This window comes from Rhinoraja longicauda, chromosome 18, assembly GCF_053455715.1.
Source record: "Rhinoraja longicauda isolate Sanriku21f chromosome 18, sRhiLon1.1, whole genome shotgun sequence".
In the NCBI taxonomy this organism is placed as follows: Eukaryota; Metazoa; Chordata; class Chondrichthyes; order Rajiformes; family Arhynchobatidae; genus Rhinoraja; species Rhinoraja longicauda.
The window spans coordinates 12,991,980-13,018,480 of NC_135970.1; the positions used below are offsets into that span (position 1 = coordinate 12,991,980).

At 43.7% G+C, this 26,501-nt stretch overlaps 1 protein-coding gene across 1 annotated transcript in view; it reads right to left on the bottom strand.

Moving 5' to 3' along the window:
- Positions 1 to 26,501, bottom strand: part of LOC144602065 (plakophilin-3-like) — a 45,987-nt gene that overhangs the window by 9,849 nt on the left and 9,637 nt on the right. Inside the window, exons 2-11 of the mRNA XM_078414753.1 lie at positions 21,532 to 21,620; positions 19,030 to 19,823; positions 13,503 to 13,626; positions 12,655 to 12,859; positions 7,992 to 8,166; positions 6,634 to 6,751; positions 3,241 to 3,408; positions 2,611 to 2,790; positions 1,868 to 2,021; positions 264 to 456 (exon numbers count right to left, since the gene is read on the bottom strand). Of these exons, the coding sequence (XP_078270879.1) occupies positions 264 to 456; positions 1,868 to 2,021; positions 2,611 to 2,790; positions 3,241 to 3,408; positions 6,634 to 6,751; positions 7,992 to 8,166; positions 12,655 to 12,859; positions 13,503 to 13,626; positions 19,030 to 19,823; positions 21,532 to 21,620 (2,200 nt within the window). The remainder of the gene's footprint in view (positions 1 to 263; positions 457 to 1,867; positions 2,022 to 2,610; positions 2,791 to 3,240; positions 3,409 to 6,633; positions 6,752 to 7,991; positions 8,167 to 12,654; positions 12,860 to 13,502; positions 13,627 to 19,029; positions 19,824 to 21,531; positions 21,621 to 26,501) is intronic.

Consider the following 26,501-nt stretch of genomic DNA (forward strand, 5'->3'; position numbering starts at 1 on the left):
GAGCTTGAAATTGATTCTGTACCGTACTGGGAGCCAGTGGAGAGAGGCCAGAATCGGGGTGATGTGGTCCCTTTTACGGGTACCCGTCAGAAGTCTCGCTGCGGTGTTTTGGACCAATTGCAGGCGGGACAGGGATGATTGGGAAGAAGAGGGAATGGCCATGGTGTGACTAATCCTTGATTATGCTGCTGGCCTTGCCGAGGCTGCGCGAGGTATAAATGGAGGCAATATTTCACTTCAAATTGAGTCAATTATTCACTTACCTATTCCTTCTGTCTTTGATATTCATGATCCTTCGTAATCCATTATGGTTCACAATTTGTTTGGGAGCTTCACTGGTTTCGATTACTAGACTGTTGAGTATCAAGCAAATATTAGCAGCCACCTCATTCGACGGTGAAGAGTCGTTGAAGCCGTCAGGTAATTTATTCAAGAGAGGTCCAATGATTTTGATTGCTGTGGAAAAGACAGTTTATTTTTTATTTTTTGTTAAAGTTCTTTTTCAAAGTAATAAACATGTGCTTGGGTATACCAGGAAAGATTTTGAACTAAGAGAATCAGGCGAAGAACCCGATCCCCCCCAAAAATAGAAAACTATGTTTCTATTTTTCAGATCCATTATCTGAAGACTAGACAAATTAACGTCTCACTAAAATTCTAGGAACAATACAGTAATTCCTCGCAATAACAGACTTCCATCTAATGGATTTTGGTTTTAGCAGACTGACCATCCCCATTACACCGTCCCTCAGTTACTGGACGTGCTGCCACCGCGTGGCAGGACCTTCCGGCTGTGGCCTCCTGGCCTTGGGTTAAACTTTATACCGCCCTTCCTCTGTTATAGCAGACAATCGACAAGAGCAGACACCGTCCCCCGTGGTCCGTTATTGCGGGGGATTACTGTAATTAGGGGTACGATTAGCATTCATTTGAACATGTGGGGACCAATTTTTTTTTTAAAGCCGCTAAAATCTGTGAAAGACCGACCCATTCGACTAATTTAGAGGTGGAAGAGTGATAAACTTGTTTTCAGCAAGAGTGGAGCAGGTGGGCAGCACAGAAGGAACGTCCATCATGTCCAACTAATTGCTTTGTTTATACTGAAACAGTAAATCAAAACAAAAGCATGACCGCATCTGTGAAGAACAAAAAAGGTGCGTGGGACAGGCTATGTGAAATTGTAGAATCCAATATTAGAGTCCAAAGGGTTCTAACGTGCCTAGTTGGAAGATGTGGTACTGTTACTCACATGAACGCTAGGCATCAATAAACAATACAGGAAGCTGAAAAAGGGAGAAATCACAGTAGAACAGGAATGGGGAATAAAGCAACAAGCAAATGGAGTCTTGGATCTTATGGAACAGTTACCCGGTCTGCGTTTGCTTTCTCCACTGTGGAGGACAATACATTGTTGCCCAAATTGGAAAAAGTGCTTCACCTAGAAAAGCTGTTTGTGTTCCCAGATGTGGGAAGGGGAGAGGTAACAGGCAGCTGTCAATTATTACAGGGTACGGAGAAGATTTACGAGAATGTTGCCAGGACTCGAGGGTCTGAGATATAAGGAGAGGTTGAGGCTGGGACTCTATTCCTTGCATCTCAGGGGGATGAGGGGTGATCTCACAGAGGTGTACAAAATCATGAGAGGAATAGGTTGGGTAGATGCACAGAGTCCCTTGCTCAGAGTAGGGAAATTCGAGGACCAGCACCTTCTGATGCAATCCTTCAAGAGGAAATGCCAACTTCCATCAATGCTCGGGTGTTTAAATTGGTAACAGCTTTTGCTTTGCCTCAAGAATATGACCACTGTGTATCAAACGCTATTACTTATCCAAATAAACAAACCCCTATCTGAGTTACAGTTACTCACAGACATCTTCCTTGTTCTTTGCATGCATGATAACATTGCGAAGTAGACCAGTTAAGGCTTTCAATACATTATCGTCTTTGGTCTTCAAATAGTCAATAAGGGTGTACCATGTTTTGTCCTGCTCCATTGTCAAACGACTCACCACAGAGGCCCACTGGGGATTCAAAGATATAAAGTTTAGGCACAAAACCACATCTTTAATTCAGGATCAGTCAAAATTATAATTGCTTATTGCAAGGAGCACTTCTTTGACAGAGAGGTAGGCTGCCCTTCGTCAGGCCGAGAAGGGACAGTGTTTCCACATTCTTCAGACCGTCTCACCCAACATGCAGATGGAGCCAGGAAAGGCACAATGGCCAGGATTCTGCAATCAGTGGACGGAACCACCACATAAACAGTAACTTAGCGTGCAAAAACTCTCACAGGATTGAAGGGCAGTTGTGGAGTCTTGAGATGATTCGGCTTGTGTTCTGCCCGTGGCAAGAGGCATCACCCGCTCAACTGCTCCAACTGCAACATCCAAACACCCACATTGTCACTGCTGACGGAGTTCATGGACAAGCTTTCATCAAACCGTGCAATGAAGCCAAGCCCACACCATGCACCTCTCACCTGACTGTGGCCAACCTGATAGAAAAACCACTGCCAGCTAAATAAACAGGGCACTAGTCTTATTTGGACATGTACAATGCTTCGGTGCAGTCAACAGACACATGGAACAAGCTGCAATGATGTTCCCTTACCCGGAAATCCCCTGCTGTAATATTCTGCAGGGCTCCCAAGGCAGCTTCAGATGTCTGGAGGTTAGCCTCACTCTTCCCCAACAGGCTGCCGTACATTTTCACAGTGGTAGGGCTCCAAAGCCACTCGATTCCTTTTGGATCTTTCGATATTTCAGAAAATACTGCTGCATCTGTATTGATCTGAGTAAATAAAATTACACATGTCACTGCCCATGTTTCATTTCTAATTTAATCTGACATTTAGCCAGATATGAAAGGTTCCTTTACGCGCTGTTAACTACAGTTAGCAAGCTAACCTTGTACACCAAAGGGAGCAAATGAAAATGTATCCAACTCCCATCCCCCACCACACGCTGTGGAAGACAAGTACATTCTGATAGAAAGAGTAGAGAATTTTCATAAGGTCATAAGTGATACAGCAGAATTAGGCCATTCGGCCCATTGTCCACTCCAGCATTCAATCACGGCTGATCTATCACTCCCTCCTAATCCCATTCTCCTGCCTTCTCCCCATGATACCAATCAAGAACCTATCTATCTCTGCCCTAAATTTTGATAGCTGGCAAAACTTAACATGTACCAGATAGCTGCATGACCTGTAGACGATGGAGAAAAATAAGACTCTCTCACCTCCTTGATTTTCCGACTCTGTGGAGTGAAACATCCCACAACATCGTCGTTCTTTGTGCTTTTGTCATTTCTGCCCGGGCCGCCCAGTCGGTTCTGATAATACGATGGTATTTCTTCATAAAGGCGATAGGACAGGTTACGCAGAACACAGGTCGAATTCTCCAAACTCTGAAAAAAAAGAGAGAATATGGCCTACTGTGAAGCAGCTTTAAAAAATTCTTCATTGACAAATGTAATTTAAAGAATGGGTAGAAACTGCCTATCTGGACCATAAATGTCTGCTTTTTCTCAGCACCTCAATGGATTATCTCCGTTTACAAATGGAAGGAAAGGTCTTCCACAACATTATTAATTACCTATCAGAAGGCATTCGGCGCTTTCTGGAGTGAAGTAAAAGAGTTTAGATTAGTGGCGCTGCTAAGAACCTGACCCACCCCCATCCCACAGTGCAGTAAATGCCTGCTCAATGTCATAGCCTTCACTAGAATGGTATTAACTGCCCAGTCAAAGCAAATTCTATCTTGGAGACGATAACAGCTCATCTAAAAATCGTCACTGTACCATCTGGCTGTGCTCCCAACCCGGATTCAAATGATTAAAAGGTACATTAGAATGAAATTGTGCATCCCTGAGATAATCCAAAGGCCCACCTGTACACAGCTGTAATATGCAAGCCGAACAATGAACAGACAGGCTGCAGGAATGCAGTAAGCCAAATGCAAAGTTAAGGCATTTGACCCATCTTAAAGTTTCACACATGTTCACAACTTTTTAAGGCAAATAAATATTTTCACAAAACAAAAAGAGAACAAATATAATTTGTTTTTTCCCTGTTCCACCTGTGTACTATCATGACTTCTTTTGGTGATTGAGGGAACCTAACTACTACCTTCACCCCAAGAACCAGTTTCGTTTCTGCCAGGCCCATTAGATTCCAGGTCCAAATGCGGGCCAGAACTCCAGGCGAAGATGCGCACAATTGGCCCCAACAACAAGAACACTTTTGACAATCGTGGCATAAAGGTACCCGTGTAAAACTTGTTGGCAATCAAGGATGAGATCTCTCCATGGGCTAGAATGGTACTTAACAAGGGATAGATGGTTGTGGTCATTGGGGAACGAATCTGTAGGAGCTTGTCGTGGCTGTGCTCCAGGACAGTAGCTGGTTTAGTCAATCCTTGTCACAAAGTCATATGTAGGGATGGATGCCTGTGATATTTCATTTGGTACCCTTTAAATAATGAAGCAGCCCATGTATCCTAGAAAAACCATACTGATATTTGGGCTGTATGTTGATTAAAAAACATATTGTATGATTGCAAGACCACCACTAAGAAACTGAGCACCTCTCTGGGATGTTCAACTGTATAAGAAACTGCAGATTCTGGAATGCTGAGGCAAAGAAAGCAAAGTGCTGGAAGAACTCAGCCAGTCAGGCAGCATCTATGGAGGGAATGGGCAGACATGGTTGAAACATCATCTGTTGACTCCCCCAACTGATGATGCCGACCCATCGTGTTCCTCCAGCACATTGTGTTTCGTTCAATTGAATAAGTCATTAAATCTGTCACCAATTTATTAAATCTGCCTCCTGGAAATCACAATAACTTAACTGAATCACCCAGAAAAGTACAAGAACACAGGCACAAGTAGTGAAAGATTGAATATTCGGCAGCGAGCAACCTATTTCATGATTTCCCAGGCCTTTCCTTTATCTGCAAAGAACAATTTAGGTGAGTTCAGAAATACTATCTTTGTTGATAGAAATTGAAACTCTAATAATATTCCAGAATTCATTACCATAGGACAATCACTGACCGACATCTCATTAAATATTCAGTCCCTCCAGCACCAGATGGTGACACGTATAGGATGCATTTAAGCAATGGCCAAGGCTTTCCCTTAAATGCTTAAGCTTTAGTGCCCGTCAAAGTAGCAGGCTCATGAAACAACAATATCTGCACATTCACTCCAAGTCACACACCACACATGCTTGAAAGCATTAATTATCTGAATGTTTACTATCAGTTGGTCAAAATGTTGGAGCCCCTTATCCAATGCAGCTTCGCACAAAACGCATTCCCTGAAAGAGCTGCTGTAATGCAAGCATCTAGCTGACGTCCAGCTTCTCATGGGCAATGAGAGCCAGTCATGCCACAAATATCATGCCAGTGTTTTAAAGACAAGATTAGGGAGAAAAATCGGAGGAAAAGGGGAAACCAGAGAATTGCAGGCCAATTAATTTTATCACCGCTGATCATAAAACTACTGGAGGCTGTAATTAAGGACTCCATGCTGAAGAAGCTTGAAAATCCTCAGTTGGGCAAAGTGAGCCATTAAGAATTATAAGAAATTTACTTCAGCCCTCACGAGAGTCCACTGCACAAGACAAACATAATGGAACTGATGCCAATTTATATGCTGGGCTGCAAATTTGGTGAGCAGCGGGAAACACTGGAGTGGATCGAACGCACAATATTCTAAACGGCACAGTGTGCCTTGTGCTGCTCTGCCAGGGTCTGTTGCTGGTGGCACAACTACTGCCTTGTCGCGAGCACCAAGGGCGTCGAGTAGTATGGACAGAGGAGCGTGAAAGAGCAGGGCAGTGGTCAGAAACGTCAAAGCCATCTACATCACTACAATCACCATTTCCCCAAACGTAAAATAATTTCAGACGAAAAATTAATGCTTGAAAAGTCGCCAGGAAATTAGCCTAAATCATAATCACAGCAGATGGCTTGATATTCTGGCCTCAAATAGATTGAGTAACACTTTGGAATCGTTGGAATTCTCTGCCTCAGAAGGCAGTGGAGGCCAATTCTCTGAATGCATTCAAGAGAGAGCTAGATAGAGCTCTTAAGGATAGCGTAGTCAGGGGGTATGGGGGAGAAGGCAGGAACGGGGGTACTGATTGAGAATGATCTGCCATGATCACATTGAATGGCGGTGCTGGCTCGAAGGGCCGAATGGCCTCCTCCTGCACATATTGTCTATTGTTTATTTACTATCACATGGGACATGTCACTGTGAAATTCTTTGTCTTGCATACAATACCCGATTATGCAAAGAGTCACCCATCTTTAGGGCGGCAACAAAGATACAAAATGTATTTAATATCGTTCCAATGGTCCTTCTTTCCCAACCCCCCACCCCTCTCCCCCGCAGTGCCCCTCTTTGATCTCAGCCACCCCACCACGTCGGGTCTCTCTATGTCCCAGCGCCCTTAACCCACCCCTCATCGGCCTCATCCCTCTTTGTTCTCGGTGGCCCCCCACCCTGGGTCCCTCTTTGATATAGATCTCTTTGAAATAGGTTTTCTTTGAGGATGGCACCTCTATCTAGCTAAAGAGTTTCTATGCAAACATAGGTTTAAGTTCTATGTCAAGGTCCTACCTTGTCTGCAGTTTTGTCAATATCAACACAGTGCAGGATGTAATGGACTAACGAGTCCACTAAACCTTTGCATTGTCGCATTTTCTGACGAGTTTCCATTTTTCCCGAGCTAAGATTTCTGTATAAATTATGAGACAAATGGCTTTATTCTTTGCACAGAAGCAATGAGAGAAAAAAAAACAAATTATGAAAAAGGGACCACCAGTTTCAGAATCTGGAATTATTCAATAATTTACAACCTCACCACAATGCAAAAAGCCTTTTAAAACACTTAATTGATTTGGGAAGATTAGAATTTGCATATCTCAATAGCAATTATTGGTACTCCCTTCACTGAGAAAGTACTTTTTGTGGAGTCGGTGTGTCATGTGAGAACCCCTGTCAACCCATCCACATAACCAATTCACCCTCTCAACACAAGCTCTCTTACTTCATTGATTTTCATTTATAAATAATTGCAACTTATAGATAGGCATGTAGAACATTTTTGCAAATGTTTCTAAAGAAAAGGGTCAGTCGGAAGGGTCTCGACCCTAAACGTCACCCATTCCTTCTACCCAGAGATGTTGCCTATCACACATTATAGGAGTAGAATTAGGCCATTCGGCCCATCGAGTCTACTCCCCCATTCAATCATGGCTGATCTCTGCCACCTAATCCCATTTTCCTGCCATCGCTCCATAACCCTTGACACCCATTCTAATGAAGAACTTGTCTATCTCTCCCTTAAAAATTAAAAATATCCACTGACTTGGCCTCCACAGCCCACTGTGGCAATGAGTTCCACAGATTAACTACCCTCTTTAGAAGTTCCTCTTCAGCTCCTTTTTAAAAGGACTTAATTCTGAGTCCCGCTGAGTTACTCCAGCATTTGTGTACGCACAGAAATTGTCGTTGTTTCACAGCGTCTTATCTAATGTAGGCTAGGTATACTCTCCAATCCTCTGGGTGGCGTTGAGATTGCAGCCCTGCCTACAGTCTGTCTGTCCTTTTTTTGTTCTTTTTGGTGAGTTTTAAAAGTCTGTGTTCTCTGGTTTGTTTTCTCGCATGTTGCAAAACATACTTGGCTAATAAAGTATGATTGTGATTGATCCTGCCTATATCGTCCTTTGGCAACATTCAGTTCTTGATCATATTACATGGGACTGTAGGGAAGATTTTTTTTTTCCAACACCGTAAAAAAAAACATGGCTTTGACAACTTCTTAAATGCATGTTTCTTGCCTATTACAGAACTGCAATTTAAAGAATTTGAATATTTCTTCTATTTAAATAATTGATTTTGGTACAAAATAAATTTACCAATGAAAAATGAAACTGCAGCAGCAGAAATATTTACGCCAGAGGTTGAAACCTTACCGAATGTAGCCCGTCGTGTTATAGAAGACATTATCCTCTGAGGGAAACTGCTGGGTGGTTATATTCTTACTCCAACCCGAGTAAGGAGAAAGGATTTCTTCCGTGATATCATCTAACGTTCCTTGAGCAAGAGTGTCCTTCAGTTCCTCTTTGGAAGACAGGTTCCACAAAATTCCTATGGAGATAAAAGTGCGAGAGTAGATTTGTGTTGAACGAAACGGCAATTTTCTCCCCAGATTCCGTGAACGACTAAAATCGTTTGGACAACATACCGACACGCTCAATGGTAATCTTCATGTTTTACATAAAGCAAGTGGTTGATAATGGACCATCTTTCTGGCACTTTAGGGAGAACAGCGTTTTTCCAAAATACATTCAGGATGTAAATTGTCCATCGGCAGTTTGAGTATAAAGTTCAATCTGTTAATTGTCCCTGTAAAATATTTATTCGTTTCCTGAACAATGTTTATCTTCCAATGGATCACCATGACTGATTCCATAAACAATTTGTAAGACACAGGGCAGCACAGTAGAATCGGTGATAGAGCCACTGCCTCACAGCGCCAGAGACCAGTGTTCGATCCTGACTCGGGTGCTGTCTTTATGGAGTCTGTACGTTATCCCTGTGACCATATGGGTTTCCACCCACATCCCCAAAATATGTGGGATTGTAGGTTAATTGGTCTCTGTAAATTCCCCCTAGGGTGCAGGGAGTGGATGCGAAAGTGGGGTAACATAGAACTAGTGTTAAATGATTGGCATGTACTCGGTGGGCTGAAGGGCCTGTTTTGACACTATATATATCTCTAAACTAAACTCTCTAGACACCAGAAATAACAAGTTTAAACTCAAATGCAGCACTTAAGCAGCAGATACTAAATTACACCGTGAAATTCATAATCCATACACATTATATAACATATCACAATCACAATAATACTTTATTAGCCAAGTATGTTTTGCAACATCGAGGAAGTTAATTTGCCATGCAGTCATAACAATAAAAAATTTAAAATATATACATATAAAGGCGCTGGAGTTGCACAATAAAACATTAAATGACCTACTTAGTTCCACATTAAGCCCATCTACTTACTTTTCTACAACTCACTTCCCAACCTCCCACTCCTTTCCCCCCCCCTTCCAACCTTCCACTCCACGCCCCCCCTCCCAATTCCCCACTCCACTCCCCCCTCCCAACCCCCCTCTCCACTCCACCCCCTTCCCAACCCCCCTCTCCACTACCCCCCTTTCCAACCCCCCACTCCACCCCCTTCCCAACCCCCCACTCCACTCCCCCCCCACTTCCAACCCCCCTCACCGTACCCCAAGTAAACTCCAATCACTAATGCAGCAATATTCATTAACAATCATTTCTAAAAAGTCTCTCAGTTGCTTTCACATTGCACAACCACTTACTGCATCATTTGTATCCTGTCCAGTATGACAGATCCTGTTAAGAATATAAAGTGGCGGATCCTAACTCAAGGAAATTCCACATTAATCGGCGTGTGATGTGGATGTGCAAGGGATTTGCTTCTGCAACAAAGTCACTTCACTGGTTTGCACTTGGCAAGCACACAGTTCAGAAACTTTGCTCTGGGTAGGCCTGAGGTCTACTTTGCTTTATGAAGTAGAGGACAAATTTATCACCGGAAGACAACAAAAGCAACAACTCTTATTCCCATCACCTCTGGCTTTGGCATGAGTCAATGTGGAGAAACTCCAGGCAAGCATTTGTCACCAAGAATCACAGTATAGTCTTAAAAGGTGATCACTCCTGTTTCTGTTGGAAACCAAAATGTAAAGCAATCTGATGCAAGTCAGGGAAAACCAGTTTCCGCATGTTGAGTCCCCTTCCCTGAAACATCGGTATTCTAACACTAAAATTGACAATATATTCTAATCTGACTGTCCCACTACCTGGTGAACAAGACTACTGTATTCAAATCAATAGAGGAAGAAACTACATTAGTTTAATATTGAACACTTGGTCTGGTGATGGAGTATTTCCTTCCACTCCTGAAAGATTTATCAAGAGAGCAAGTTGATCCAAATAGAAAAAATAGATCATTTAAAATCAAACACAAGATACCAATCTTACTTTACTGCATTTGAAAAATAATGAAATGTATCATTGGCTTGTTGTTGCTTCATAGAAGTCTGAACATAATTTAAGTTATTAACAAAAATAGTAATTCATGTCTTTAAATACGCAAGTAAAAATAACTAAAATGTAATCCCGTACAAATCACGGCACGGTGGCGCAGCGTTAGATTTGCTGCCTTACAGCACTTGCAGTGCTGGAGACACAGGTTCAATCCCGACTACGGGTGCTGTCTGTACAGAGTTTGTACGTTCTCCCCGTGACCTGTGTGGGCTTTCTCAGAGATCTACAGCTTCCTCCCACACTCCAAAGACGTACAAACTCCATACAGAGTTACCGTGTAGGTTAATTGTCTTGAAAGAAGTGTACATTGTCCCCAGTGTGTGTAGGATAGTGTTAATACGCAGGGATCACTGGTCGGTGCTGTATCTCTAAACTAAACTAAACTAAATCATTTTTCACTTGTGACCATCAATAAACTCCTTTCCATCCATCAGGGCACAGGTTCGCCAGCCAATTCCAATTTTATTTTTTAAACTTACCCACCAGTTATTCACCAACACTGGAATGAGAAAGCAAAAGGAGGAAAGAACAGGGTAGTTTTCAATGAAATGAAAGGGGAATTGGCTGCACCCCAAACAAGTAAAGGACACCCACTTTCCTATATACAAGTTTCACAGCCCATAATGATTGAAGGCCAAGTTAGTTATGGCCAAACCCGATCACAAGCAGCATTGGGCAGCTTGCAGCCCAGCGGTATGAACATTGACTTCTCCAACTTTAGATAGTTCCTCTGTCCCTCTCTTCCCCTCCCCAGTTCTCCCTCTATCTTCCGGTCTCCACCTATATCCTTCCTTTGTCCCGCCCCCCTGACAACAGTCTGAAGAAGGGTCTCGACCCGAAACGTCACCCATTCCTTCTCTCCTGAGATGCTGCCTGACCTGCTGAGTTACTCCAGCATTTTGTGAACAAGCAGCATTCAGGTCACCCCTTGTCCTAAACAGTTATGAGGGCACTTCCTGCCCACAACCTAGTCTGTATTTTTGAAGTGTTTTGTCACAGACCTGCATGAAATGATTCTGATGGTCTGAAGAAGGGCCTCGACCCAAATCGCCACCTATTCCTTCTCTCCAGAGATGCTGCCTGCTCTGCTGAGTTACTCCAGCATTTTGTGTATATCTTTGGTTTAAACCAGCATCGGCAGTCCTTTCATACATTGATCACCATGGCTGCATTGACCCTTCTATTCATTCTATTATTCCTATTATAACCTTCAGTAAACAACATGTCACAACTTCTGTTTTACTGTAAGATTACCCTTCAGTAAACAACGTGTCACAACTTCTGTTTTACTGAAAGAGGGTGGGGGAGAGGGGAGAGGGAGGGAGAGGGGAGGGGGGAGGGGGGGAGGGGAGAGGAGGGGAGGGGAGGGGAGAGGGGAGAGGGAGGGGAGAGAGGAGAGAGGGGAGAGGAGAGGAGAGGAGAGGAGAGGAGAGGAGAGGAGAGGAGAGGAGAGGAGAGGAGAGGAGAGGAGAGGAGAGGAGAGGAGAGGAGAAGGGGGGAGGAGAGGAGAGGGGAAGGGGGGAGGAGAGGAGAGGGGAGAGGAGAGGGGAAGGGGGGAGGAGAGGGTGCTGCACCAATGCAGGATAGGTTTGGGCCCAACGGGTCCACTTGGCCTAGTTTTTTTATAAAGGTGTCACATTTGTAACCTAAACCATGAGATAACCAAGAACATTAAAGCGCTAGGGTGACAAAACTATTCCAGAAGCCAATCCCTACTAGAATGAGTTCACACCTACCCAGCCTTGTTATTCTCCCTAACACTAGTCATGTTTAACCCAGGATAATTACCTGACATGTTGAGACTGGTGACATGCTGTATCATCACTGGAGAAAAGTGATCTACTGCTGGAAAAATGGATTCTCTACTGACAGGAAGATGATATCGAGCATTGCCATTACTTTTGCTGCAGTTAGAAGTCAAGGAGATTCAGACCACATTAAGAAAGCAGAAGGGGGTGGAATAATTAGACGCTCATTAGAAGCAGGAATAGTAGGAATTTAGTAACATACTGGAGAAGAGGCGTTTGTGCAGATACAACAGTAAAAGCTGGGTTGGGTCTGCAGTCACACTATAGGAGTGTATTTCATTAAGTCATAGAGTGATACAGCGTGGAAACAGGCCCATCAACCCAACTTGTCCAAACCGCCCAACATGTCCCATCTACACTAGTCCCACCTGCCTGCATTTGCCCCATATCCCTCTAAACCTGTCCTATCCATGTGCCCGTCTAAATGGGTTTTTCTCCCCCCGAGGATGGCAGATAAAAGTGGTATTTGCGGCTCATGGCGAGAAAGATGGTGAGCATGAGATCCAAAAACAGATGATTAATGCAATACATTTATAGGCTGGAGAGCAAAAGGATTATGAAGGATTGGAGGGTGAGCTTTGAGGACAAGGGAGGGACACAGAAGATGTACTTCACCCCAGCCTTATTTGATCTATGATTGGTTAGGGACATAGTAACTGTATAAACGGGTTGAAATGAAACATACCTGTGATGTTCGCCTTCAGTTCTTCATCGTTAAATTGGATTGCCTCCATCATTTTTGGGATTCCATTCTGCTTGACCAGCTCCTGTTTGTTTATGTTGTTGTCGTAGAGCAGGTTACGTATTGCGGCTGTGGCACTCCTCCGAACCTCTAATGTCTGATCATTGAACAGATTCACTAGGCGAGCGACTGCACCCAGGTTATAGGCCTGCCAGCGGGAAATATCTGAATCAGCCATACAGTTCTGAGAGCCATATACCAATTTTACAAAATGCAGGAAAGGAAAAACCTATAATCTGGCACATTTTGCAAAAAGTGCCTTCTTCCCTGGCACTGAAGTCACGGGCACTGAAACATTTAAAACTCAGACTATAAAAATCTACATTGATTTTTTTTAATCAATTTTTACATTGGAGAATTGTGCTTTCAGGTATTAAAATTGCACTGTTTGACTAAATCTATAAATGAAACCACCAATCACTGTTTGCATCCAGCCAAACTATGTGAAAAAACAATAATGCATGAAACGAAAGGCAATTATCTCTTCCCTCCCATCGCTTACGGATCTAACCACCAAAGCGGCTAAATGCTGGCACTTCTAATACAGTGTATACATTCAGAGGTGTCCTCATTGGCGGAGAAACCAAGTGTGGATTTGGTGTCCACTTTGCAGGAGGCCTGTAGTCAGTCGACAAGGTGACCCAGAGATCCCAGTCATTGATTCACTTCAACTCTCCATCTCAATCCCACCATAACTTCACGCACAATTCCAACAGTCAGTCACAAGGGTTTCAATTTTGAAAACAGTCAACTGTTCTGCACAAGTCCCCACCCAACCAAGTCACTCATACCTCTGCTTTAGCACTCGCATCATGGTAGCACTTATGCTGAATGTAACTAGATCCAATAACTTGGTTGTTAACATCATGGCTGCCCAGAAAGTGTACAGCTGTTGGTAGGTCCATTCCATCAGTTCTAGAGGAAGAGAGTCAAAAAGTGTAAAGCCCCTTGACATAACGTAGAAGCATTGGAGTGGAAATTAAACTCTAATCACTGCCACTAATGTATCCACCACCACCATGTATCCTTTCCATATTTGTTCCACTGCCCTCAATGGAAATGTATTGCCTAGTGCAGCATCAAATAGATCAGGAGTTAAATGGATGGGAACTGGCAGTGGGATATCAGTAACAGTTTCAGGCATTGACCTTTCAGTCAGAGGCAGAGGTTAGTGGTAGGGGTGGAGGAACCCGAGACTTGACTGGGCATTTGGTCGGTTGCTGATTTTGGGCCGGTGGGGAAAACAAGGAGATATACAAAAAGATGACATCACTTCGCACATTGATGCTGAAATTGTATCAGAATGGAAAGACAAACTCACACCAGGAGGTGCCTGGGAAAATAACTGCAGATGCTTGTACAAACCGAAGGTATCACAAAAAGCTGGAGTAACTCAGCAGGTCAGGCAGCATCTCTGGAGAGAAGGAATGGGTGAGGTGCCTGGTCAGATTTACAGAGTGAAGTTGAAGTCCTATACGCAGATTACCACACACCACATTATTGATCCATGTGGCACAATAGAATTGTTCTGTACAGGATCGGAAGGAGATACAACACACAGTCAGTGCTATGGTGCCAGTTTAACAACAATAATTAAAAATGAATTTCTGGAAGCATCAATTATATTTCGGAGATGTTTAGCTTGAACTTCAAATTCAGAGAGTGCGCATTTGAATTCTGGGAATTTTTGTAGAACAAACCAATGGTACCGCCCGCGGTAGAGTTGCTGCCTCACAGCGCCAGAGACCCGGGTTCGATCCTGACTACGGGTGCTGTCTGTATGGAGTTTGTACGTTCTCCCTGTGACCCCATGAATTTTCTCCATTTGCTCTGGTTTCCTCCCACATTCCAGACACGCAGGTGTCAAGTAGGTTAACCTGCTTCTGTCAATTGCCCCTAGTGTGTGGGGTAAATCTAGTACACAGGTGATTGCCGGTCAGCGTGGACAGGCTAAAAGGTCTGTTTCCACACTGTATCTCTATAAAACTAAACTAAAACCTTATTCTTTAAAAATGACAGATACATGTGACATTATCTCAGATAACCTAAACCGGGCACACGGTAACAGAGATTCCACCACCTAGAATGCATATTTTGTAAATATGCCCTAAAAAATGTTGAACCCCATCATTATTTTTTCAAATACAAGTTCCTTTAAGAAATCTTAACACAAGAAATCAGTTATTTGCATGCTCCAGTCAAATGTCCATCCTTTCCATACAAGCTCAAGTGATGCCAGCAAATTTGTTGTGGGGAAGCATTCCTTTGGACTCGATTCTGATCCCTCAGTATAATCCCTGCATGTTTAGTACAAAGATGATTGATCAGGAATCGGAAGTAGGCGCAACACCGCCTACAGAAACTCCCTGAAGAGTTCAGCGAGAATGACATATATTGATTGATCGTGGAACTATTTAAGTTTCATGAATCAGTACAGATAAAGTTACTTTGTTAATAACAAAACTATCCAGTAAAAAGACCCTAATGGGAGTCATCTACAGACCCCCAAAAAGTAGCCTCGACATAGGGTGCAAGTTGAATCAGGAGCTAAAATTGGCATGTCACAAATGTAATGCTACGGTGGTCATGGGAGATTTCAACATGCAGGTAGACTGGGAAAATCAGGTTGGTAATGGACCCCAGGAAAGAGAGTTTGTGGAGTGCCTCCGAGATGGATTCTTAGAACAGCTTGTACTGGAGCCTACCAGGGAGAAGGCAATTCTGGAATTAGTGTTATGTAACGAACCTGACCTGATAAGGGGACTTGAGGTAAATGAGCCAATAGGAGGCAGTGACCACAATATGATGTTTTACTCTACAAATTGAGAGGGAGAAGGGAAAATCGGAGGTGTCAGTATTACAGTATAGCAAAGGGGATTACAGAGGCATGAGGCAGGAGCTGGCCAAAATTGACTGGAAGGAGGCCCTAGCAGGGAAGACTGTGGAACAGCAATGGCAGGTATTCCTGGGAATAATGCAGAAGTTGCAGGATCAATTTATCCCAAAGAGGAGGAAAGATTCTAAGGGGAGTAAGAGGCACCCGTGGCTGACAAGGGAAGTCAAGGACAGCATAAAAATAAAAGGGAAGAAGTATAACATAGCAACGAAGAGTGGGAAGCCAGAGGATTGCGACTCTTTTAAAGAGCAACAGAAGATAACTAAAAAGGCAATACGGGGAGAAAAGATGAGGTACGAGGGTAAACTAGCCAATAATATAAAGGAGGTTAGTAAAAGCTTTTTTAGGTATGTGAAGAGGAAAAAAATAGTCAAGGCAAATGTGGGTCCCTTGAAGACAGAAGCAGGGGAATTTATTATGGGGAACAAGGAAATGGCAGACGAGTTGAACGGGTACTTTGGATCTGTCTTCACTAAGGAGGATACAAACAATCTCCCAGATGTTCTAGTGGCCAGAGATCCTAGGGTGACAGAGGAACTGGAGGAAATCCACATTAGGCAGGAAAAAGTTTTGGGTAGACTAATGGGACTCAAGGCTGACAAATCCCCAGGGCCTGATGGTCTGCATCCCAGGGTGCTTAAGGAGGTGGCTCTAGAAATTGTGGACGCATTAGTGAGTATTTTCCAATGTTCTATAGATTCCGGGACAGTTCCTGTGGATTGGAGGGTAGCTAATGTTATCCCACTTTTCAAGAAAGGAGGGAGAGAGAAAACGGGAAATTATAGACCAGTTAGTCCGACATCAGTGGTGGGGAAGATGCTGGAGTCAATTATAAAAGACGAAATTGCGGAGCATTTGGATCGCAGTAACAGGATCGTTCTGAGTCAGCATGGATTTACGAAGGGGAAATCGTGCTTGACTAATCTACTGGAATTTTTTGAGGATGTAACTAGGAAAATTGACAGGGGAGAGCCGGTGGATGTGGTGTACCTCGACTTTCAGAAAGCCTTCGACAAGGTCCCACATAGGAGATTGGTGGGCAAAATTAGAGCACATGGTATTGGAGGTAGGGTACTGACATGGATAGAAAGTTGGTTGACAGACAGAAAGCAAAGAGTGGGGATAAATGGGTCCCTTTCAGAATGGCAGGCAGTGACTAGTGGGGTACCGCAAGGCTCAGTGTTGGGACCGCAGCTATTTACAATATACATCAATGACTTGGACGAAGGGATTAAAAGTACCATTAGCAAATTTGCCGATGATACAAAGCTAGGTGGCAGTGTGAACTGTGAGGAAGATGCTATGAGGTTGCAGGGTGACTTGGACAGGTTGTGTGAGTGGGCGGATGCATGGCAGATGCAGTTTAATGTAGATAAGTGTGAGGTTATCCACTTTGGTGGTAAGAATAGGAAGGCAGATTATTATCTAAATGGTGTCAAGTTAGGAAAAGGGGACGTACAACGTGATCTGGGTGTCTTAGTGCATCAGTCACTGAAAGGAAGCATGCAGGTACAGCAGGCAGTGAAGAAAGCCAATGGAATGTTGGCCTTCATAACAAGAGGAGTTGAGTATAGGAGCAAAGAGGTCCTTCTGCAGTTGTACAGGGCCCTAGTGAGACCGCACCTGGAGTACTGTGTGCAGTTTTGGTCTCCAAATTTGAGGAAGGATATTCTTGCTATTGAGGGCGTGCAGCGTAGGTTTACTAGGTTAATTCCCGGAATGGCGGGACTGTCATATGTTGAAAGACTGGAGCGACTAGGTTTGTATACACTGGAATTTAGAAGGATGAGAGGGAATCTTATCGAAACGTATAAGATTATTAAGGGGTTGGACACGTTAGAGGCAGGAAACATGTTCCCAATGTTGGGGGAGTCCAGAACCAGGGCCACAGTTTAAGAATAAGGGGTAGGCCATTTAGAACAGAGATGAGGAAAAACATTTTTAGTCAGAGAGTTGTGAATCTGTGGAATTCTCTGCCTCAGAGGGCAGTGGAGGCCAATTCTCTGAATACATTCAAGAGAGAGCTAGATAGAGCTCTTAAGGATAGCGGAGTCAGGGGGTATGGGGAGAAAGCAGGAACTGGGTACTGATTGAGAATGATCAGCCATGATCACATTGAATGGCGGTGCTGGCTCGAAGGGCCAAATGGCCTACTCCTGCACCTATTGTCTATTGTCTATAATTCATATTTGGGAAAGTCAGCATGCACGTTACCATAATTACTACTGCAATTAAAGATGATTTGCATCGTTAGTAATATAGCCACATAACAATACCAAACATATATTTTTTTACATTTAGAAGTTCTCTCCCAATCATATGATCTTTAGACTTTTAGAGATACAGCACAGAAACAGGCCCTTCAGCCCACCAAGTTCACGCACCAGCGATCACCATTATCCTTCACACTAGGGACAATTTACTATTTTTTACTGAAGCCAATTAACCTACAAACCTGCACGTCTTTTGAGTGTGGGAGAAAACCAGAGCACCCGGAGAAAATCCGCAGTCCCGGGGAGAACGTACAAACCCCATACAGACAGCACCTGTATTCAGGATTGAACCCAGGTCCCTGGCCCTGCAAGGCAGCAACTCTCTGGCTGCACCACCTCTGAATGAATTACGTGGCATGATATTGGATATCCTCAGCCCACCAATCCCCTTGTCAGTTATTCTCTCACTGTAATTTAGATAACAGCTGTGTGGGAACACTGGAATTTGTTTCAGGTCCCTGGGACTTTGTTTTTGAAAACTGCACAAAAACTCCTTGATTTTCCTGCTTGTGCCATTTGCCACCTTTATACAAAGAGAAAGAAGTTTCTTTTTGAGAAACATAATTTGCTTTTTTAGGTTTAAATTTCTGTTAAAATAGAAATTGTGTTGTAAACAAGTGCTGGATTAATAAGGATAAATATTCAAGAGAACCAATTATAAATTTAAAATGCTTCCATCTAAATTTAAGGGCAATTTCAACCCATAGATTTTCTCACCCTAAAATTTTCAAATGCATCCTCTTAGTCAACCGAAATTATGTTCTAATGCACTCAGTGGCCTGAAGATGTCAAGGACATTTCTTTCCATGCTGTTGGCTGACCCACATTCCCAGTATCATTGTCTGCTTTGATCTGTCCTTATCACAGCTTACATTCTCTTCATACCCGTCCATATCTCTAGTGTCCCTCTCCCGACTCTCAGTCTGAAGAAGGGTTTCGATCCGAAAAGTTGCACGCTCCTCTCCAGAGATGCTGCCTGACCCGCTGAGTTACTCCAGCATTTTGTGACGGTCCCAATATTTTCTAATTTTATTTCAAAATTGGGATCACTGGGAATGAGAGATGTGAAACTCTACTGTCCATTTCATTCCCGTTAAGAAACCTGGTTCGGTGTGGGAACGCCAAGCACGAGATCAATCGTACACTTACTCTGTCATTGGAACAGGCGATAGTTGAAACTTGCTCATCTCCGTCTGTAACTGGTGCACTTGCTGATTTCCCAGTTCTCGGACACCAAGTTGCATCCCATTCATACTGTGCATGGATGAACTGCGTGATATTTGCGCTGGAAGTTGAGAACTCGAACCGGTTCTTCCTCGAGATACTTTGCTGTACTGTTGGATCCTCTGCAGTGTGCGTTGAGCTGGAGGCCTGACGTGCCGGCGTACGGAGGTCTCCTCCAATTCTTGCACTGCGTAACCAGGCATGCTCACTGAACCACTTGACATCCTTGTGGAGCTTTTCATAGAGCCTACTCCACCCATCTGCTGACTCACTGGATAGGTCATGGTGTAGTTTACAATGTTGCCGCCATATTCATTGCCAACTGAAGACATGTAGTTGCTATCAACCTGATCCGAGGTCATGCTAAGTTCATCTTCTGGTCTCTGGTACATGGATTGCCCGTTCATCTGAACTCCAGACCAAGTATGTTTCTGCGCATGTTTGCTTGGCAACTGCAATGAACGCAGGGACAGGGTATCAATGTCCTGCTGTCCCATCTGAGATCTGGTGCCGTATCCATATTGTGAAGACTGGTGAAAGGATATTGGCCGAGCTTTGGTTTGATGGCCGGAAGTAGATCTGTAGTGGAAAGCTGCTTCATTCCCTTGTGTGCCATACTGACTTGCCCTGATTTGCCCTTTAGCGGTGTAATCTCCCACAGCCGAGCGGGACGACCAGTTTTGTTTGCCTCCCTGCCGGAACACAGATGGGTTGATGGTCTGAGGAAAAATTAACCATGTAACCATTTATTAAGTCAGTCTTGACAACAACAGAGAAAAACAATAGAACCAGGATGTAGTACAATTAGATAATTAGCTTCCTTCCTCTTTTTACTCCTCAAATAATTGATTTGTGTCAGGATTCAATCTTACATTTGTGGATAACCATCTGATACCTTCCATAGAAGTCATTCATCAAGGCTGAACAATGCTATTGAATGTTGGCAGGCTATTCTGCCCCTTTGGACTACACAGTCATGTACTCATATCGTCCACAATTTTGCAGCAATCATCAGAATCATATATTAGAGCACAGAACCAGATTCCTTGATCCAGTATCATTCAGTCTCCAAAGATAGACACAAATCTGGAGTAACTCAGCAGATCAGACAACATCTCCAGAGTAAAGGAATAAGCGATGTTTCGGGTCGAGACCCGTCTTCAGACTGAAGATGGGTCTGAAGAAGGGTCTCAACCCAAAACATCATCTATTCCTTTTCTCCAGAGATGCTGCTTGGCCTGCCAAGTCACCTCAGCATTTTGTGGCTAGCTTTGGTGGAAATCAGCATCTGCAATTCCTTCTTACACAATCATCGTGCCTCTGCTGATTTTTTTTTTCTCCAGAAGCCTAACAAAACCACATTCTCTTTTCCCAAGGACTGATTTCCTCTCACAAGTGATTATCTTAGACTTGTGCCCTCATGCTCCATCAACCATTGTAAACAACCACTGACGTGTAGACAGTTCTCAAGCTCCCCCAGAATCTTCCCATCTCCAGTAAAGAAAAACTGTTATTCAAGTTACTGCCCGTGAAAGCTTCTTCACATTCCTGATGAAAGCTCAAAGAATTTATGTTCATCTTTTCCGTCTTTCCTTATTTAGGTCATCAAACCAGCACAAGGATTTATTCCCACCACTGGGTTTTTTGCTGTGGGACACTATTTAGAGAAAACATATATACTTGTCCAGAACCAGGGGCCACAGTTTAAGAATAAGGGGTAGGCCATTTAGAACTGAGATGAGGAAAAACTTTTTCAGTAGGAGAGTTGTGAATCTGTGGAATTCTCTGCCTCAGAAGGCAGTGGAGGCCAATTCTCTGAATGCATTCAAGAGAGAGCTAGATAGAGTTCTTAAGGATAACGGAGTCAGGGGGTATGGGGAGAAGGCAGGAACGGGGTACTGATTGAGAATGATCAGCCATGATCACATTGAATGGCGGTGCTGGCTCGAAGGGCCGAATGGCCTCCTCCTGCACCTATTGTCTATTGACACTTGAGTCCTTAAGGCACATGTTATCCCCCAACTAGCACATCACACAAATGTAACAAGTAACACTGGAATCGAATTAGATCACCAACCCCAAGAGGCCATTCTGCCAGTCAAATAGATTGTGGCTGGCCTACACTTCAGTTCAATTACCTAATTTTGCCTCACTCTCTACCCCAACCAAAATATATTCAGTCACATGCTTCCATGGTTACAGCTTGAAGCTAATCTGGGGAATCAGTCTAACAGTTCCAACTACAGCCTCACTACAAAGAAGCATGAACCTCGGCTTTTTGCTCTTTCCCCAGCCAAGGAGTGTTGGTGCAAATTACAGCACGACAATTCTAATATTGGCCAAGTTTAAACCTTCTGTTCTTGCCCCGTGGCAACAAATGGGAGCATAAATCTTATGATAAAAACAGTGAAACCCCCATATACTCACAGAATACTTCTTCTCTGTGGAATAAACCTGTGACTTAGAGCTGAATCCTGGCATTGTTGTTATCGGATATTTTGTCATTCCACCAGAGCCTGCAGTGATGTTGAAAGAAAAAGTCAAAATTTAATTTCAGTCAGATTCAAGTAATGTTTCCTATCCTCAGTAAGCTTGCCCTTGTTGGGTATAGATGCAATTGTTCAAGGTGGCCCTTTGTTACCTTGTTCTTTGGCAAAGAGCCTGGATTTTAACTCCAGTATCCCACTGAAATTCTATGCTTATAACGTCATCAGGCCATTATGCAGTGAAGCTTGTAAGGCCAGTGTATGAGAACTACCTATTTCCACAGCAACTGGCTTTCCAGCAGGAGTAACAGTTCAGCATTCAGAGGGTAGGAAAAAAAACAACTGCAGATGCTGGTTTAAAATCGAAGGTAGACACAAAATGCTGGAATAACTCAGCGGGTCAGGCAGGCATCTCGGGAGAGAAGGAATGGGTGACTCTTCTGAAGAAAGGACATGACCTGAAACGTCACCCATTCCTTCTCTCCCGAGATGCTGCCTGACCCGCTGAGTTACTCCAGCGTTTCGTGTCTACCAGAATTCAGAGGGAGAACCTTATACATCGACAAGACCAAACGTGGACTAGGCGATCGTTTCGTGGAATCCCTTCGCTCAGCCCGCCTGAACCTACCTGATCTCCTGGTTGCCAGACACTTTGATTCTCCTACACAGACCTTTCCTACACAGACCTTTCTGTCCTAAGTCTCCTCCATTGTCAGATTGAGGCTAAACGCAAATTGGAGAAACAGCATCTCATATTTCGCTTGGGCAGCTTACAGCCCAGTGTTATGTACATTACACCCTCTCCAGCACCTGACAGCAACACCTTCACTGTGCAGGAGTATGATGTTAAGCGCGTGCTCAGAGCAGTGAATCCCAGGAAAGCTGCAGGCCCCGATGGTGTGACGGGCAGAGTGCTGAGGGAATGTGCAGACCAATTATCTGAGGTCTTCACAAAAATCTTCAACCTGTCCCTTTTAAAATCCACCATCCCTCCCTGCCTGAAGTCCGCCATAATCATCCCACTGCCGAAAAAGTCTGTCATCAGCAGTCTTAACGACTACCGTCCGGTAGCACTCACACCGGTCATCACAAAGTGCTTCGAGAGACTGGTCCTGCAGCACATCAAAGCCAGCCTCCCACCCACCTTCGACCCACACCAGTTTGCCTACAGAGCAAATAGGTCTACAGGGGATGCCATCGACACTGCTCTTCACACTGCACTGACCCACCTTGAACACCAGGGGAGCTATGTGAGGATGCTCTTCCTCGACTTCAGCTCTGCCTTTAACACGGTCATCCCGAGCAGACTGGTCACCAAACTTTCCGACCTTGGATTTTCCCAAACCATCTGCAAATGGATCAAGGACTTTCTGACTAACCGCCCCCAGACAGTCAAAATAGGCCCTCACCTCTCCTCCACCATTACACTGAGCACCGGCTCACCACAGGGCTGTGTGTTGAGCCCCATCCTTTACTCCCTCTACACTCACGACTGCGCCCCCACCCATCCCACCAACACCATCATCAAGTTCGCGGATGACACGACTGTGGTTGGACTCATCTCAGAAGGAGATGAGACAGCCTATAGGGATGAAATCCAAAGGCTGGCAGCATGGTGTTCAGTGAACAATCTGGTCCTGAACTCCTCCAAAACAAAGGAACTTATAATTGACTTTAGGAAAACCAGTGGAGATTACGACCCACTCTACATCAATGGGGTCTGTGTGGAAAGGGTACCAGCTTTCAGGTTCCTGGGTACGCACATCGCAGAGGATCTCACCTGGTCTACCAACACCATCACCACAGTAAAGAAGGCACAGCAGAGACTCCACTTCCTGAGGATCCTCAGGAAAACCAACCTGCAGGAGAAGCTCATGTTGTCCTTCTATCGCTGCTCCATCGAGAGTGTGCTGGCATACTGTATAACCACATGGTATGCCAGCTGCTCAGAAAAGGACAGGAAGGCCCTTCAGAGGGTCATCACGACGGCCCAGAAAATCATCGGCTGCTCACTGCCCTCCCTGGAGCACCTGTTCAGCCTACGCTGCCTCAGTAGAGCAGGCAAAATAATAAAAGATCCATCCCACCCCGGCCACCGTCTGTTTGTTCATCTGCCCTCTGGTCGACGTTTCAGGTCGATAAAATCCCGAACAAACAGACTTAAGAACAGTTTTTACCCCAGGGCCATACGAGAACTGAACACTACCTTTGCACTAGGCAACACTAAAAAATCTTTGTACTTAACATAATTGTATTTAATTGTATTTATGTATTTATTTGTTTTTGCATTTATTGCATATATGTTTGTACGCACCGTCAGGATTGGCTATTTTTTAATTTCGTTGTACTCGTTGCAATGACAATAAATGAATATTATTATTATTATTATTATTATTATTATGAATATTGATTTCTCACACTTCAAGTAGCCCCGGCATTCCCTCTCTCTCTCTATCCCTCCACACCCAAGTCGCACTAGGTTTGTGTTTTCACCCTACAAACAGCTGACAACATCCTGTTTCCTTTATCATCGTTACTTTTTTGCATATCTTTTATTCATTGTTCTTTATTTCTCCACATCATCGCCTTGACCTAAAACGTCACCCGTTCCTTCTCTCCAGAGATGCTGCCTGTCCCGCAATGCAATGCCAATTTATTGGCCTTCATTGAAAACTTCAGTTGCAACTTAGCTCTGCACATTTTCAGCAACAAAAAGTTGCTGAAAGTCACCCACCATTCCTGGAGGGCAGAATCTGGTGGAGGAGACGCTATTGAAGTTGTGCTGTTGTCGAAGGGTGGAAGATGGGCAAGGGTTGGGGGGGGGTGGGTGGCATTAAGACTGCAAATGTAACAACAGAAAGTGTAGGAAATAAAACTCTACATGTGATGATGATGATGATACTTTTGTCACTTGTACCTGCCTAGGTGCACTGACATTAATTGTATTCCTTGTCATAGAGCATATGGGGAAGAGTAACAGAGTTAATGTTTCAGATCAAAAATTTTGCACCAGAACAAGTAGTTAACATAAAATGGGTTTAAATTGCTATAAGGTTTAAATGAGAGGATTACCAAGGAAGAAAGGAAGGGAAGGGGGGGGGGGGGGGGGGGGATAAAAGCATGAATGTGATATGTGATGGAGTGGAATGCAAAAGAGGACAACAGAACAAAACAACAGATTAGTAATGGGATAAATAAAAGGTTGATGTGGCAAATCAGAATGGGGGAGTAATTATCTGAATTTGTTGAACTTAGTCCATAGATCAAGGGATGGTGCCTGGTTAAGTCTGCATTGATCTTCACTGTACAGTAATTCTTGGGCCATATTGGAGTGGGAAGGAAAATCAAAGGGCCAGGAGAAAGGAAAATCAAAGTGACTTGTGGGCTGACAGAAGAGGTTGAATCATATCTTGTGCACATTAATCAGTGTCTCTTGCTTAATTTTTTTTTTCTGGTTGGGTGGGGTGGGGTGGGGCTAGATTGCGTTGAAACTAAAAAAGGTAGACACGGGAGCAACATGTTCTTTTTACACTACATCGGATTTAAGATAAAACATATCAAGTAAGTCTCACAAAATCGGAAGCATTAAATAAATCACAAGTGTTTCACTGGATAATTCAATGATTGACTGGTCAACACAAATAGATCAGAGGGATATGGTGGGAAGTAAGTCATTGATATAGAAGAGATTGATAAATCACATGTAATTAGTTCAGAGGGAGAAGGATAAGCATACAAAGAGAAATGTTCTGCTGCACAAGGATAAAGCAAATAATAAAAAACAATGCCATTAGTGTGGAGAAATTGCAAGGAGAGGTTGATGTTGTGGCTGGATTAGGTGACAGTGAGAATATCTCACATGCTGCCCTTTATTTTTGTTTAGATAGAGGAGTAACTTGGCAAGAGAGCAGGATTGAACACAAGCTCCAGCTGAGAGTCAGTCATACTGCACAAAAACAAGCCCTTTTGCCCATCTCATGCATGTTGACCCTTTTAGTCATCTACATTAATCATATGCATGGGTTTACTCCAGGTGCTCCGGTTTCCTCCCACTTTCCAAAGACAAAGGTTTGTAGGTTAATTGGCTTAGGTAAAATTGTAAATTGTTCCTATTGTGTACGTGGGATGGTATTAGTGTACGGGGATTGCTGGTCGGCGCAGACTTGGTGGGCCAAAGGGGTTGTTTCCATGCTCTATCTCCAAACTAAACTAAGTATCAACCATTCTCCTCTTTCTCTTCCACCTTTTAGCAAACGTGCTATTTTACTAGCACGGCCGTCCTGTTTTACATTCCTCCACCCATTCTCCCAGCGGTGGTGAAGCGAGCTGGGCGATGGAAGCAATCACTGCTGCTGCTGAATGCTAGCTCAGGCATGTTGGGTTGGTACATTTGTTCAAAACACGCCAAGATCAGGATCTATGCAATTTGCATGCTTCTGATTGGACTTGGAGCTGGATGGACCAATATTCTCACCAAAAATGCAATCAGTCACCTTACTGGAAACAAACATCACAGTACTTTATAGTTTGCACTATTATTGTTTGTTCTTGATGTGTAGGTATGTGTGGATGTAGGTATGTGTGTGCATGTATACACACACTGAACTTTTTTTCTTGGTTATTATATTGTTTACAGTGTACCATGTTTACATTTTCCGTTGTGCTGTTGCAAGTAATAATTTCATTGCTCTATCTGGGACATGCGACAATAAAACGCTCTTGACTCTTGAACCAAACGGCACCCGTAGTGGCAGATAAAAGTGGTAGGAAGACAAATTTTGAAATTCTTCAGACCAACATCTCAGGACGAAAAGAAAAGACAGCAAATCTAATTCCCTGAAAATAAATAAGGTTATTATCAAAACTTTAAAATAATGACTTTCAAGTTAGAAGTTACATCTTACTCAGAAG